Genomic DNA, 16,851 nt, shown 5'->3' with positions numbered 1-16,851 from the left:
ATGAATAAAGTTGAACAGATTGAGTTAGCATACATGTTAAAAAGGACTGGTCTGAGTGCATTGGTACATGCCTGTAATCCAAGCTACATGGGAGGCATATGTAGGGGAAATACTGTCCAAGGCCAGCTGTGGACAAAAACTTGAGACTCTATACAAAATAAATAACTCAATAACTAACTAAACAAATAGGACTGTTTAAGAACAGACAGGCTTGGTTGGATTGGTGGCTCTGCTACCTCCTTGCTGTGTGACCTCAGGGAGTTTTGCCTGGTAAAGCCTCATGGGTGAGATGAGGATGGTAATAGCTCTTACACCATGGACTGCATGAGGAAAGTGAAGGGGCACATGTACAACACAGCCTACAAATGCCCACTGCCATGACTGCTGCAATGGTAGGAAGGCAAACCATTTTATAATTTATGTGAATTCTTATGCATGTCTGTTCTCAGAAACTTGAATGCCAGTTTTTACTCATGGAATCTTACCTTTCCACAGCTGGAGCACTTCATCACCTACCAGATATTATTTATGGGATGAGACTAGAAGCTGGGATACTTTGTTCACAATCACCTGTGAAACCAAGGTTTTCTAAGTAGACAAGGATGTCCTTTCTGCGCCTGTGCACAGCAGGTGATAGGGGTGTGCCTGCTCTCTTGGGGCTGGCTCGGAGTTTAAGGCACTTGTAAGTTGGTCCTGGGGCACCAAAACATGCCTAACCTCCATACCCAGAAGCTTCCCTTCTTTTTCTGCTGGGACCAGGCCCTTTGTTTCTCTAGGCAGTGGTTCTCAAACAGGGTGAGCACCCGAGTGAGCTGGAGTGCTTGTTAAAGCAGAGTGCTGCACCCCAGCGCAGGTTCTGTTTCAGGAGGTCTTGGACAGGGTGGAGCCCAAGACTGAATTTCTAACATGCACTTCTAAGGCAGCTGGTCTTAGGTTTAGAAACCACAGTGATAGCTCATGATCCCCTTTAAGTCATTCCTAGACTGAGGTGCTTACTGTTTGGAACTGACTCTAAACAGTTCATGTTTAAGCAATTGTATTTGACAGATTGATTGCTGAGGTATCGCTGTGCTCTCTCCTCTACCCACTCTTTCTGTCCCACACTCCTTCCCAGTCACGGTGTTCCCTGTCTCAGTTGTCTCTCAGTTCTTGGAAGACATTCCAAGTTTGGATCTGTGCTACTTTAGAAAATATTGCCTTGAAGTCTCATAGCCCCTGTAAAATAATACATACTTGTATTCTAAAGTTACCATGGGGCTTTAATGTGATAATGAGTGTGAAAGGGCTACATAAGAGGTAAGTATACATGTGTGCTCCATGTCTCCTTAGAGCAGTGCCCTTCGACTTGGGCAAGACTGCCACTCCTGATGCTAAAGGGTACTTGGCAGTGATTGCACAGAAATCTGCAGAACCATCATGGAGAAGCCTCCGGTAGTGGGTGGTCAGGTGAGGGCTGAGCCTCCCAACCTGTGTTGGAAAGTCACTTGAAGAGGTGCTGGAATGTTGAGAGATTCAGCTCCTTGCAGTAGAGAAATAGAATTCCATACAATTCTTTTCTGTTACTTTAGGATAAATGTGACCTGGCCCTTATTTTTTTTAAAGACCTAGACCTACACTGTTCATAGTAACCATAGATCACCTGTAGCTATTTAAATTAATGCACTTAACACTCAGGTCTTCAGTTCAGGTGACAGCCGTTTCCTCCATTGCAGCAACTTCTGTTGGCCAGTGAGATGAGCTGTTTGTTTCTCTGGTGGCAATACCACTGGGCACAGATGTTGGGACAGGAATACAGTTTTGATTGAAATGTACCCCTTCTCCCTTGGAGGTGTGCTGTGACCTGAGTGAAGGCTCTGTCAGCTTCAACCTCATTTTTCCACTTGTGTTTTTGGAGGCTCAGTTCGCTTGGAAGATGGGTCAGCCTGGCATTTGGGTTAGTCTGGAGCACAGCTGATCAGGCCCTTATCAAGAGGTATTGTGTTTCTTGGGCTGTGCACTTTATGGGCTCTCTGAGAGAGAAGCAGATAGAAATGTTTAGGTGGAACTAGCACTGAGAGATCCTTCTCCTCAGACCATCGAAGGTCAACCTCGACTCTCCATGTTGAGACCATTCCACTGTTGAACCAGCTCGTGTCAAGGGGAGGTGGGGGCTGGCCTCAGTTTATCTGTCCAGTGTTTAGGGTCACCAGATGCCACTTCACACTGCATTATCCTGTTTCCTCCTTTGAAAACTCTCTGTAACCTGTAAAGTTTCTTTCCTTGCCCACTCTGTATCCAGTCAATCCCAGGTACTTTCAGTTGACCTCAGAAATTCTTTTTGCATACTTTCTCTTTCTTTGCATGTTTATAATCCAAACAGTTTAAGAACTTAGGAGCTCGTTACCTGTCTCCTCAGGCTGTTTGCAATAGCCACCCACATGCATCCTCTCCCATCTCTTCTGATCTATTCTGCCCTTTCTTCTTTCCCTGCTTCCACCTGCTTTTCCTTCATGGTCTCAGAACAGGTCAAGCAAGACACAGACGATAGATATCTTGTCTTGGTTTGCTTGCTGTGTGTGAGGTGGGGCTGTGCACATGCCTTGTGGCCAAGTGCCAGGGAGGAAGGAGGGATCTCCCTTTCATCTGCTTCTTCCCAGTTCTAAGGGTGGCCCTGGATGCTGTGGCAGGAATATGATCCCAAAAGCAGGTGTGAGGCAGGCCTTTTCCTTTCTGACACAGGCTGTATTCTGAGCAACTCTGAGAAATAGTGTTTTGTGAGCCAGCCTCTCTATCTGCAGGCCATGGAGAAAGGAGAGAGTAGAAAGTCCCTGGTAAGGCAATTAGGTCAATAACTCATCTTGGAGATCTGGGGAAAGGTTGAGAGGCAGACAGAGACCAGGAATATGCTTTTTCAGAGTTACACAGGATGGAAGAGGCCATATCTGGTGCACAGCATTAAATTTACTGCAGAGTGCTTGCAAGACCAACCTAGCTTCTAAAGAGAAATAGTCTAATGGTCCTGTACCCAGAAGACTCAAAGAAAATGCCTTCTGAAACCATTGTAAGCCTAAAGCAAGACACATGGGAAAGTAATAGAAAAAGTGACCCTAAGCCATCTGTACAAACCCTGAAGATAACAAGGGTAGGTTTGTGAAAGTAGTAGTCTGGGCAGCCATCTTCCCATGGTAGTGACTTGCCTGGCAGACAGGAAAAGAGCAGCGGTTCATAACTGTCTTTCAGTAAATGTCAGTAATACACTTGCTACACCAAGCTGTTGTGAAGGTTAAAGGAGCAATGGAAAAGGCTGTGAACAGTGTTCCAACACATATGCTCAATAAATGGAGATGGAACAGGAATCAATGTAAAATTCACTTTCAAGAGGTAATCAAATTGGTGCGCTTTGATGTATTTGCTCTAGTTCATATAGCTAATCAATGCAGAGCCAGAATTCTTAACATTGTTTAAGAAGCAGATTTGTCAAAACAAGGCACACTCTTTCTGCCCATTCAGTGGGTACTTTCTCTTCTACCTTTCCTCTTAAGCTTTCTAATACTCCAGGCTTCTGGCTTGACAACACCATTCTCTTTCCTTTCAGTGTTCATGCCTCGACATCCCTCCCTTTGTTCAAGATCAGCCTGGCTTCCTGCTTGACAAGTTATTATGCTTTCTTTTCTTCCTATCTCCTGAAAGTAATCTAAAGGTTATTTCACCCTTTGAAATAATCATTGTTGATTTATATTCTTTTTACATAAATTCCTCCAGGACAGGAAGGTGCATTCCTGAGCAGGTGTTTTCTGGGTGGGTGGCCATCTATCTCCAGATGCATTGTCTTCAATCAGTAGGGATCCATTCACATCAAATAGCCTTCACATCAAATGGCCTCTGTCTGTCTTCAGGTTCCACCACTTCCAGGGGTGCTGGCATGAGGGCAAGGAAGTAATTCATTCTCAGTTATAACGGGTTTTCTGCATTTCCATCTTAGCGTTTTCCTGAAGTTTCATGTCTCTTGGAGTTTTCCTGTGTAAATATTGATTCTCACAGTGTGCTTTGTGGAACCTGAGGGGGTCTCTGAGAACTGAAAACTACTTTCATAATAACACTTGGACACACACACCACTTTTGTTTTCCACCTTCCTGCAGTCTCTAGTTGATTTGCTTTCAGGAAATGCTATGTTTCCCTCTGCTGTCCTTCACAGCATCATGGCTGATGACAATTTAGGTGTGTGGTGACCTCCATGAAATTTGTGGGTGAGTATTCTCCTAGACCCTAGGGAGACCTCAGTAATTTTTAAGAGAGTCTTTTAAAGGGGCATGGATGATCAAAATCAAGAAGGCAAAAGAGGAGAAAGGTAGGTGCAGCCGTAAAGCACAGTGGATATGAACTCTGGCCATTGGGCCCACTGTCCCATGCCACCTTCAGTCTACCTTTGAATCTGCATGTCTGTTGTACATGTCTGTCTGTCCCCCCAGTCTGACAGGTTTCTGTGTCTTTAGCATTATCTCACCCTGGGCAGGTGCTCAATGTTGTGCATCTTTGTGGGATATCGAGTGACTGAGTGGACATGTTGAATTTCTGAATAATACTTCCTTTTGGTACTAATCAAATTCACAGGCCCATGAGCCTTTGCAGCTCAGAAGGGTTGTAAGGAACCCAAATACCATCACATGTACCTAGATGTTTTAAAATACTACTTAAGTTCTTTGAGCGGTTCACCCTGAGTTTGCTTCTCAGCGTTGTGTCTGAGCTGTATACCCAGGGCACGCCACTCCCGTTTTAGTTTATCTGTGAAAGAAATGATGTGGAACCCTGCCATGCTCAAGAACATTTCCATCTGTAATGAGATGACGGGTCTTCCTGTGTGGACTTTGGCTGAAGTCGGCCACTCCAAACAGCTAGTGTGTAGTTGGTTCACATTTACTTGCTCAAATCCTCGTAGTAACTCAGCGAGGGTTACACTCTCAGCCCAGAGCTTTAACTTTAAATTTTTCAAACATCTACATAATAAGCTAGGGGTTTTCACAGGCTCAATCCATCGTGTTGTTGAATTAGATAAACTGTGTGGTATTATCACCTTGTCACTACGTCTTTGTAACAGCATTTTAGATGTAACAAAATACCATATTCCCATACCCAGTCGTTCGGGTTATCAGTTATAAAATATAGGGTACTAACACTATTGACTTCACATCTGAATCTATTCAAAGGTAGCATGAAAGTGCTTTTTACCAAAAGAGCTAATGCAGGTTGGCTAGGTGGTTAGTTTTAGAAAGAGTCAAGGCTCTTTTTTCTCACTCATCATTATTTGGCTTTTAAAAATCAATACATTTTTCTTAAAATATAATCAATTTCCAAAGTTTCTGTTTCCCACAACTGTCCAGAGTGTAGTGTTGTACAAGAGCATGTATGACAGAAAGGTGGAGGCTTCAAATTGTCTGCGAAGGATGACCCAAAAACTCATCACTGGTTTATGCTGTGGAGAGGCCAGTATGGTGGGCCAGAGGCCCCAGGGTGGCTCTGATATCCTCTGGCTTGGGATTCAATGCTAAAGTGGGTCTGGTATCATGAAAACGCTGTGCAGCCAGGTGAAAGGATGAGGAATGGTGGCTCCCACAATTAGCACAGGCAGACTCTTGTCCATGCAAGGGAGTAAACTTTCCCAGCCCTCTTGTCTTTATCTACAGCAAGAGCATTTCATTAAAACTACCCTAATTTTAGTGCAAGAAATATGGCGGGAGAAGAAGGCTAGAAGAGGGATGTTTGGAGGATAGAAGGATATGGTAGAAGGAGCTTTGCTGTTTGGAGGGGCCATGCTGTGCAGCTGGCTGGCTAGTTGTGTGACTCTGGGTGTCACTTAGCCCTGTGACAACCAAAGAGTACAGCTTTATAATGTCCCTGCACTAATAGGGTCTCAGTAAATGGCAGCTCCTTGCTATCATGGTTGTGCTCTTGTTTTCTAAGGGGACATCTTGTTTCTTGGGGAATATTGATTGTTTTCAATGATGTAGCTAATTTGTGAGCCCATAGCGATTGATGAGCTGGGTAAGTGTGCATTTGCCTCTGGAGAGAGTCCTTGTCCTTGTCCCTGTAGAATGCTGCTGGCTGACAGACATCCCAGGGTCACCCAGCTGCAGGAACACGGGAAAGCTGTAGGACTGGGAATGGAGCGGCACCTCCGTTTCAGTGACGTACATGAGAGGGAAATTTTGAGGAGCATAATTACGCAGACATACTGTTGTTTTATGTCTGGGGGGGGCTTATGTAAAGCTTTCCATCCTGTTTATTTTCCTTTGTTCAAAAAACTATGAATTACTCACTGTCTGTACATGGGATATAAACACAGTTGGCCGTCACAGGCTAGAGAGACCTTTCCTCTCTCTGGGAACCTGATGTGTGCCAGGGTCACCCAAAACAATCTTATATGGTCCTGAGATACTTTTACGTAGGTTTAAACAAACAGGACAGGATCAAAGAGTATTTAGATTTCAGTAATTCAATTAAATATAAGGTTTATTTATTAAAATTTATCCAAGGAAAAGAATCTCTGGAATTCAGGTACTTTTAATCTTGTAGTTCTAGGTAAGTTACACATGAAAGACATCAGCAGGAAATATGCATTTTAATGCTCCTACGTACAATTTGAGTCACGATATTTCAGTAACCTTTGGGTTTTATCCTAAAATCTACTCCTTGTAGTTAAAGTCCTTTGTGTTATGGATTCTCTCATTGTGTGACACTGGCTGTGACCATGTCTTGCTAGGTGGGACTGGGAATATTCTTCTTTTTTTATGGTGAGTGGGTGGAGAGGTCTCCTGGCCATGCTGGGCTCCTAGACCAGTGAAGGTGGCCGGAGCAAAGGCTGTGCTGAGGGCACAGGGCCTGCCTGCAGGAGCTCAGGAGGAGGAGCTCTGGGCTCTGAATGCGAGGTTGTGATCAAGCTACAAAATCCCTGGGATGACACTCCTACCATGTGCAAAGCCCTTCGAGATCTGGTCTCATAGAACATTTGTAATTAATCTGTTTTAGATTTAAGTGGCAGCTTTCTCTTTTTCCCCCTAAAGCTTTTACTTTTTCTCTCCTGAGTGGTTTGAAAAAGACCTTAAAATAGACAAACTTATCTTTGACCTAAATTCTATAGAATTAAGCATATGTTTATTACTCGTTATTTTAAAATGCATCTTTATGTGCATATTAGAGTGATAGATATTATATTAGAAACTCTTAGATATTTAAACATATGGAATGATTCATTGATACGAACCATGTGCTCTATGTTCTCATGATCTCCTTCTGCTTGTAACTGGAAGTTCAGAGGTGAATGTGATGTGGTTCTTCCATTGTAAACCTGCAAGGTAATTGGAGGGAGAAAAAGTAAACACACAGTTTTATATAAATGGTGTCATCAATATGCCTAGACGGCTCTGGGGCACAGAGTGAGTGACAGAAGTTTGTGGGGGGAGGGATAGGTGACTTCCTACAGGAAGTGGCACTAGAGTTCACCATTCTTTTGATTAGATCAGGACAGTGGCGCATACCAGTAATCATATCTATACCGGAGGCTGAGGTTGGGAGGATCACAGTTCCAGGCCAATCCAGGCTCTTGAAAAAGCTGTTGAGGCCGTTCTCAACAGATGTGATGATCCACCCCTCTCATCTCAGCAATGGCACGAAGCATAAGTGGGAAGATCACAGTCCAGGCCAACCTGGGCAAAGAAAAAAAACCAAAACAGTGAGACCCTATCTCAAAAATAATCAGAGCACAAAGGACTGGAGATGTGACTCAGGTAGTGGTCGTGTGCCTGCCCAGCAAGCTCAAAGCCCTGAGTTCAAACCCCAGTATCACTGTCCCCCCAGATCTTTTGACAGTCAGAATGTAAGCGTTAGCATTTAGTATGTGCCGAAGTAAGAGTTTGCTAGAATAATAAGGGCAGAATGGCCTCCAGGTGGAGAGGGTTTTGGGGAACCTGCAGGTGTTTCTCGAGGGCTGTGCAAAGGAGCTCTGAGCAACAGTCTGAGTTCCTATAATTCAAGGCAGATGGCAGTAAGTCACGCAGTACTAAAACACAGACAGCGTGCTGCGGGGGAATAATGTCAGGACGGTTAATGTTTGTTAATGTTTCTTGTTTTGAGACAGTCTCTCTATGTAGCCCATGCTGGCTTTGAACTGGCAATCCTCCTGCCTCAGCCTGCTGGTTACAGGTGTGTACCACCATGCCCAGGCAGGACAATTACTTTTCTACAGTATAAAACTCCCTATCAGGGATTCATCACTGTCAGCACACTAAGTGACTTTGGCTGACTTAAGCAAAAGATAAATTGATTGAAAGTGTACTGGGCAGCTCACAACTTAGTGGGAAGACTCAAAAAATAGAGGACCGCCCCCCCAACAGTGGCCACTGCTACTCCTGGACCCCTGGTGAGTAGCCACTGGAACATGTCAACTCCTGCTTTTGTATCATTTCCTCAAGAGTCGGTCAACATCTAGTGGCCTGAGCGAAAGTTGTCCTAACTCCTGGAACACAGAGGGGACTGTGCCTTCTGTAATGGTAGGTATAGAACCTGCCCCCAAGACTTTCCCAGTGAGTTCAGCATTCCTGAACACAGGAGGTATTTACCTGGGAGACTGACTATCAGGAAAGGAGTGTGGGAGTAGCAGATGAAGTTGAGCCATCCTGGAGTGTTAAGAAAATAATGTACTGATGCAGATTATTGTAGAATCTGTCGATTCTAGGTCTGCAGATGTAGCTTCATTCTCTCCCTCTACTGCAGCCAGGCTGTGCTGATGTCTTCCTTAGAGACTCTGTGTGACTCCCTATGACGCACTGGTTTTCTCTGCCTCCTCTGCCCACCCCACAGTTCATTCGCGTTCTCAGTTTTCTTTGTTCACTTCACAGCTCTATCCCTGTCTCTGTAGTTCCACATCACTTCCCTCAGTCTACAGTGGGAATGAATTCCTGGGGCCTCCAAAGCGCCGTGTCCCTTTGCTGGAGCACGTGCTCTGTAGTGGAATTTGGCAGCTGTGTGCTCGTTGGTCTCTGGAACCAAATCGTAACAACCTAAGGCCAAGGACGAGCTTACTCTTTGCTTTGTATTTATAGCTCCTATCACAGTGTTCTCTTGAACTCAATTGTTACTTTAAAGGTTAAACATATGTTCAGCATTTTGGTTTACACTGTTGGTATCTCAGAGATATTTCGGAGTAAGCATTATGAAGTGAAGTTAAATTTTAGACAAATTTTAAGCTTTTTCACATTGAGAGAGTCTAAATTAAATGGGCATTGGTGTATTGATATCACTTGTTTTCTAGAATAGATGGATCAGTCTAGGGACTAGAATTCAAGTTTGATGCCCATTTGGAAGATCATACCATGTAGTAATTGGAACCCCACCCCAAATCTTTGGGTTTCAAATCATCGTTCCTGGGATGTGGTAGAGAAAGAGTAAGAAAGCATATTCTGGTGTGCACTTCTGGTTTAATGGTGGAGGTTCTGGTTTCCTTCTTCTTATCAGTGTGTGCAGGTGCTTGTAGAGATGAGTGCCATTGCTCATCCATGCCTCATCTGGGTCTCAGGTGAGTGAATCGTGAACTGAACATGCTAGCCCTTATTTATCAGATATTTTTCTTCTAATTATTGTTGCTATCTGCCTGAGCTGGATATTTCACTCCTTGAACAAACCTTGAGTTCTGCCAGACTCAGAAGGCTCAGTAGCTTACGTTGAGCTCTGAGGCCACTGGCCCATTCAGCAGATTCCTTAGCCTTTGAAAGGGGACTTGTTTCTTGCTGAGGTTAAGGTCTCTTTTATACTGTTAGAGATGGTTATTCCAATCTAGACAGCAAGATTGTCTTAAATGCATGGAGAGGTTTTGAGTTACATGTAGCTGGCAGAGAGAGTTTGCACTTTGGTCCCACCTGGACATTGTTTGACAGTTAGTGGCATCTTTGAGGGATGGGCCTCTGGCTTGCAGACCTCACAGCCCCAGTACTGGCTGTGAATGGGGAGAATAAGTGCCCCCATATTTTAGGGAACTGAAAAATGCAAGGCGTTATTGAGAAACTCAGATTTATTTGAAGGATCTTTGAACTTCTCTTTAAACTTTTACTTGGTAATGAGACCATTGCAGAGAGCAATGCTATGTTGTCTCTGCAAGTCAGGAAATAGAGAGGATAGGCTCTGTATACTACTTGCAGACATTGGTAAGGTCACAGAGTGCTCCGTGTCTTCAAAGGGCTTGTAGCTTCTCACCACCAGCTTGCCTTAAATGGTTGTTGCAGAGTCTGGCCAGCTGTGTTGTGGGTACCTCGGATCCAATTGCTGTGGTAGTTTTGGGGAAGGCATTCTGGAGGAGGAAAGATGGAGAGGTGAATTTACTGAAATGAACTTTCTTGTAGCTTGGGGAGGTGGTGAAGCTAGAGGTTGGCACTTGAAGAACGAGGTGACAAAGGATGCTGGGGTGCTGAAGGGACTGGCAAGACCATTGGTGCTAAAGGGATGGGGCCTGGTAATAGACAGGCTTAAAAACCAAAGTCTAACCTTGAAGTTCCAAGGATGTGCCATGCAGAAGTAGAGCTTAAGCACAGGAGATTCCAGCTCTGTGTGTTGGGTGATAGTGGGATGTGACCATTTAATGTCCTCCAGAGTTTAACCCAAAGGAGACTTTTGATCCTGCTCTGTTGGCCTGATGACAGAGCTGAGTCTGCTGTTCAGGAGGCTACAGGTACTAAGGGAGGCAAACAGAGGAGCCTCACCAGGCCCCTTGTCCTGACTCTTGTCCCCCCAGAAAGCACCATCATTTACCTTAGTTCATTCTCCTTTAACAATGAGGCCCTTTGTTATTGCTGCTGTTGAGTAGGGAAAAAAGTCTCGTTCAGGTCACATTACCTACAGGCCTCTGGACAGTCACAAAGAAAGTAACAGCCTAAAACTGTGAGAGGAAGGAAGTTTTCAGAGCTTCCAAAGCAAGCCAAAAGCAGTCAAGCACTGAAGGAAAGGGACCGAGGATTCTTCTGACAAATGATGTATGGATTTTGTAAGGGAAAAGGAACTGTTGTTAAAGCCAATATGAGGCAGAAATGTTGGACCCTCACACTAGAACTTCAGAAACACCCTCTGTTGAATAGTGTACAAATAAATCTCTGCTTTCCTTCCAGGTAGGGACCCTCCCCAGCCAGAGCCTCTAGCTGACTCCTTCACACTGACGTTGATCCTATTTCCATTGCTTTCACACCGTGCACACTGGAGATGTGCGAGTAGTAATTCTCAGCCAAGGCTCTGGTTTGAAGGAAGTGGATACTGTAAGCTACCCACTAAGACAAGAGGGCCTTGTATGGAAACAGTCCTCTGAAAGTCCCTCCGGGCCACTGCAGTATACATATTACACTGTAGCACAGCAGAAGCCTGGGGGCCAAGAACCCCCTCCAATGGCAACATTGCTGGTCGCTGGGCCCGAGCCAGGCCTTGTAGGGGCCTTCTGGGTGGTAGTGGTGTCTGGGAGGCTTTGGTGGTTTCTCTCCTGGTTGTGAACTGGCAGCAGAGAAAACAGCATTCCCCCTCGTGCCTACACCTACTTCCAATCCCTCATTTCAGATGCCCTTGGCCCTGCTGGCTAGAGCGTGTGCCCTGCAGTTTGCTTGAGAAAACACCGAATGTGTTCAGACAATGAACAAATTGTTAAGACAATGAACTAAAGTTGTCAGGGATAGACCAGGGTCTCAGACTTTTGCTGCTGTGACACGTATCCCTGTCACTTTTCCTTGACGCTGGAAAGTGAGACGTGTGATTCCTTCAGGCTGTGTTGGTGCGGGGATAGCTCACTGGGCTGTCTCTTAGCTTTAGCGGAGTAGATGCTGCATGGCCTAGTCTCGTCACCCTCTGGCCCCCCTGCCTTTTGTCAGCACCCGGAGTGGTGGCAGTAGTGACAGTGTAAGTCAATGAGCCTCAGCATGTGGGAAGAAGTCTTGGTGATTGTTGACATGGAGTTGGACATCGTGTCCCTTGGTCTGGGTGTGTGTGTAAAGTGTGTCACTTCTTTCACAACATTGAAGACAAATTGGTGAAAGGTGGCAGGTCTTTGTTGTCCTCTGTGCACAGACCCCTGCAAGGACTTCCCTCGGCAGAGTGTTCTGTGGCCTGGAGTTCTTAGCCCACTTTCACTCTTGAACCCACTGTCAGTCTCAGGCTATGGGATAAGGTGTAGAAAAGTATTTGTTGCCAGTGTTGTGGTGCCTGTGATGGGTCAGTGCAGGGGCCCATTCTGAGCTCCAGATTGAGGGCATGTGTGTGTGTGTTCATATTTATCTTGATTTGATTAGAAATTTGGTCTCATCACTTAAAACTCTCAGTTATGTGACTAGATGGTATTATCCAAATTTGTGATATACTTTTTCTGATGCAGATCTACTCTTTCTTTTACTGGAACTCCTGGGCTCTCAGCTCCCTCTTACTGTGACTTGATGGAAGGTGGGATGAGGTGGGAAAGGTTTTTCATGAGTTTTTTCCTATGTGCCCTGTTCTCCCTCTAGCTTTGGGTTTCCCAAATTTAGTGCTCATTGAAATTATTTGGAGAGCTTTAGAAGTACAGATTCCTGGGCCTACACCAAAGATTCTGCCTGAGTAGGTCTGCTGAGTCCTTGTCCTGGGATTTCAGGAGTTGCCCAGATGCTCAGCCAAAATTATGCTTTTTCCTCCTTCATTTGACAGTAGAAGCCAGGCCAGGATTTGACTTTGGATCTAGGCCATCTAAGAGTTGTAATTTTAGCTCAGGACCTTCAGATTTATAGGCGTAGAGGCCGCAGAAAGGAACTGAAGTTCTTTCCTTGCAGACTGGCTAAAGGAGGGAAGGCTGACAAATACTGCCTTGTGCACTGGAACTGTAATCTTAGACTGAGCGCCATACAATATGTCATTCATACTTGGCGTATAGTCATCTCTGAGTTAAAGTCACCACATTATTTATTTTAAATTTAAAATAAATATTCTGATTGTCAAAGTCTTTTCTCTCCAGGCCACACATTCCTGTGATCCATTTGCAAAATGCCATTTCAGAGGCTGAGTGAAGAGACCAAGAAAAAGGCTAGTGCCTTTGTCTTAGGGCCTTGGTGCAATTAGTCACTTACTAGTTGCTCTGGCCTTGTGGGAAAGGGCAGATAACAAACCTAGGAAGAAGTGTTACATGTCCAACTTGAAACAATTGCTAAAAACCGTTATTTTTCTTCTAATGGAATTATCTTTTGTGCAAGGATTTTAATTAAAAAAAATAGTAACTATCCTCGGAATACACTAAGTTACTTTTGCCATAAAGAGCCTTAAACTCAGTGCCCATGCAGAGAAATCAGAGCAGAGAAGGAGAAGGGCCAGGCACACCCTGCTGGAAGTTCCCACGGATGTGGCATGTGTGTTATCAGTGTTACTGAAGTGGTGTGTCATGTTTGATGACTGAAGGAACTGAGTGCAGTGTCACGTTAATTGGAACAGGAAGCATACTCTGGTTTGTGTGCTGAGCAGATAAACTGGAGCTAAAGGCCAGTACTTGGTGGAGGCCAGAGCCCACGACACAAGCTCCATGCTGTAACTCAGGACTTCAGAAACCTTTGAGTGAAGTGGAGTATGCTGTGTCCTGGGATGGGAAATTCCCTGACTTACACGTGGTCTAACAAAGTGACCGCCCTTTCTGTATCTTTCATATACTTTGAGAGACAGCTGTTCTTCCTGTTTTAGTTTTCCTTTAGTCTCCTCACTTCCTCCTTCCTGTCCCCACCTCGACAGTTTGGAACTTCCTAACTTGTTCATTTCCACGGGGGACTTGAGTCTGGCTAGGGTGTATAGAAGCATCCATGTCTTGTTCAGCATGCCTGAAAGACTGTTACATTTACCTCAAAGGTCACTTTGGTGGGTAGTGGCACTTGGGATAATTCTGAATCGTAACTTTGGAATTTTATGAATCAAAAAGACAGAGCTCCCACTCCAAGTTGAAGTGTGGGAGACTGACTCGTGGACTTGTGATTCACCCGCGAAGGAGAAGCACTTGGTTCACACTAACTTGCACTTGACTTTCTTTCCCCAGCATCTCCTCCTGCCTGCTACAGCTCCAGCAGTCCTGGGCAGATTCTGGAAGACCCACACTACTTTTACCCGGACTTTGGGCTCTATCCTGGGAGGCATGAAGCATCTGCTTTGACAGTGGAGGGAAACACTGGGACGAGGGACACAGTTGGTGAGTCCTGTTTGCTGGCCTTGTGTTGGAAAAGCAAAATGGCAGCATGGTTCTCATTTTCAGCTCTTTCACATGCAGTAGGTCCCCTTTGCTGTGATTTCATTTTATCAGTTTCAGTTACTTGAGCTGAGGTCTGAAAATGCTAAATGAAAATACCAGAAATAAGCAATTATAAGTTTAAAATGATTTCATTGAAGTACATTGTTGTAATTTGTATATTTTATTATTAGTTGTAAATTTCTTAATGTGTCTAATTTATAAATTAAACTTTGTCACAGATATGTATGTCTAGGAAAAAAACAAAGCATATGTAGGGTTTGGCACTGTCTTTGGTTTCAGGCACCCATGGGGGGTCTTGGAATGTGTTCCCCAAGGATAAGGGGGAATTACCACTCTTCTTATTTTTCTTTATTCGCTACCTTTGGTTTAAAAATCAGCGTATTAAGATTACTGGTTCTCTCTTTGCTGGTAGGTGCCTTATTTCTATTCATGTTGTCCCGTGATGTTAATAAGACTATTTTGCTCTAGTGCATATCTCCTTTCAAGAGTTGTGTCTAATTATGTAGGACTTCAGTTACTTCATTTAGTCCCTATTTTTTCTCTATCCAGTTCTCCAATGCTTTTCCCTCCTTTTTCCCAGAACCTTTCACTTCTTGTTTCTTTCTCTACTTTCATTTTTCTTTCTTTTTACAAACAATTCAGAAGTTCAGAAGAAATAATTCAAAACTGTAGTATGAAAAGAACTACCTCCTTTATAACAACTCCCTGTCTATTTTTTAAGGCTTTCGAGAGCAACAAAACTATGAGAGTATCTTTAAAACCACTGTAGGAAAGGATCATCTGGTTCTTGACAAATGTACTTATGACCCATCTCTCTTACTTCAATGAAAAAGTAATTCAGTAGTTTCCATGCTTGTTGAGATCCACACCTTTTATAATTCAAATAAATAATTTTCTGTTAGAATTATATTTTTATTTTAGTTTCATTTAAATTTTTATTCTCATGTAAATAGGCTTGTTCCATTAAGCCTTTCAGATCTATTACTCAAGATAAGTGCTGTGTCCTTTTCAATCTCAACTCCAACACCCACCAGCATGCTAAAATATAATAGGTTGAGTACATATTTGTCAAACGAATGAGTGGACCAGTCCACTCAACCCTGATCTCTTTCCTTGCCATGTTCATTGGTTATTACAGTTATTTGGCAATTCATCTTGTGTGAACTCGTGAACAGTTTTTAGTGTTGAGCTCTGGGTTTGCTTCTCAATGATAGTATGTGTCCTTTAGAGTATAGAATACACTTGACTTTATTCCTCGTGCTTTCTTAGGAGAAAGATATTTAGTCTTCTAGTTTTTCAGAGGAGAGAGGGGCAGAAAAGCCAAATAATTTGCCTGAGGTCATAGAAGTGAGATTTTCTTTTCTAATTGCCAGAAGTCAGGGATAGCCATACGATCAAAGCTGAGCTTCAAGATCCAGTCTGTGAAATTCTTTAACTTCCTCCATAGTCATTTCCTGTGTGTATGGGACAGGGCTCTAGGCAGAGGACACAACTCACAGGTGTAGTAGACAGTACTTTCTGCCACTGGAGCTTGGCTTGGAAGGAAAAGAGACACAAGCGAGGGCTTTTAGGAGACTGTTTAGGGTTTCTCAGCAACTGGTAAAGAGAGTCACTGGTAAAGAAAACAAGCTAGATGAGAGAGCACGTTGGTGTAGAAACGGGGCTTGGTTCTAATTTCTAAACACCATAAATGTTAAACTTCTTAACGAGAATTAGGGGACTAATATAGAGTTGCTGTCTTTTGTTAAATCAAGGACACTAAAAATATCATTGAATAAATGTGGGAGCAAAGGAGAGATAGGGCCAAAGGTGTATGGAGTCTACATCTGGATGACTCACACAAGGAGGGTACCATTCATAGGAAAGAGAGATGCACTTGCAGAAGAAAGCTGGTTTTGGGAAATGATGTGCTCTCTGTCTATAGAGAAACACAAAGTTAGCATTGCAAGAACTGAAGAAATGCAGGCTTCTGGTGGGTGGGGGAACTGAGGCTGGGAGAGTAAGTACTTTTCTCAAGGTCATGCTACTGGGAGGTAGTGGAGTTACTACTGTCATAAATGCTGCATCACATCCTTAATGCAGTACCCAACAGTACCTGTACCATCAGCAGTCATGGCACTTACATTCTGGCAGTAATAGTCCTAGTAGGCAGTGCATGTCTCTATTCTTTCACTGGCTAAATGTCTGAGACCAGCACTAAACTATGAGTTGTGTGCTGTGGAGACACAGGGAAGATAGGAATCTTGCCTTTGGAATTTAGAATCTCATGTCAATAGAGAATTGCCATGTACCGTGAGCATTGCTCCACCAGCAAGTGCAGTGGGGGATTTGGAGAAGGAGGACTCAAGCCTGCTGGGTTGTAGCAGGAAAGGTTAATTCAGAAAGTAGCTTTGGAGCCACCACTCAAAACCTGGGGTTTCCCAAGAGATCTGGTGAGAGCCATCTTTCTAGGGAGAGAGAAAAATTCCAGCAGAGCCCCAGAGCCTGGAGAAAGCTAGCATGTCTTGGAAACTGTACGTACCTCGGTATTGCTGGAGCTTGAACTCCAAGGGGTCGTAACCAGTGGCAGGAAGAGACATGAAGTGTGGCTGGACAGAGAGAT

The 16,851-nt window shown here is 44.1% G+C and overlaps 1 protein-coding gene across 7 annotated transcripts in view; it reads left to right on the top strand.

Annotated features, from left to right (window-relative positions):
* Amotl1 (angiomotin like 1) overlaps positions 1–16,851 on the top strand; it is a 144,548-nt gene that overhangs the window by 55,640 nt on the left and 72,057 nt on the right. For all 7 annotated transcript variants that reach the window (XM_074066880.1, XM_074066881.1, XM_074066886.1 and 4 more), the window contains one exon: positions 14,040–14,189. In XM_074066880.1, the coding sequence (XP_073922981.1) occupies positions 14,040–14,189 (150 nt within the window). The remainder of the gene's footprint in view (positions 1–14,039; positions 14,190–16,851) is intronic.

Source organism: Castor canadensis, chromosome 2 (genome assembly GCF_047511655.1).
Source record: "Castor canadensis chromosome 2, mCasCan1.hap1v2, whole genome shotgun sequence".
Lineage (NCBI taxonomy): Eukaryota > Metazoa > Chordata > Mammalia > Rodentia > Castoridae > Castor > Castor canadensis.
Note: the sequence above shows the minus strand (reverse complement) of the source record. Positions and strands in the feature narration are given on the sequence as shown.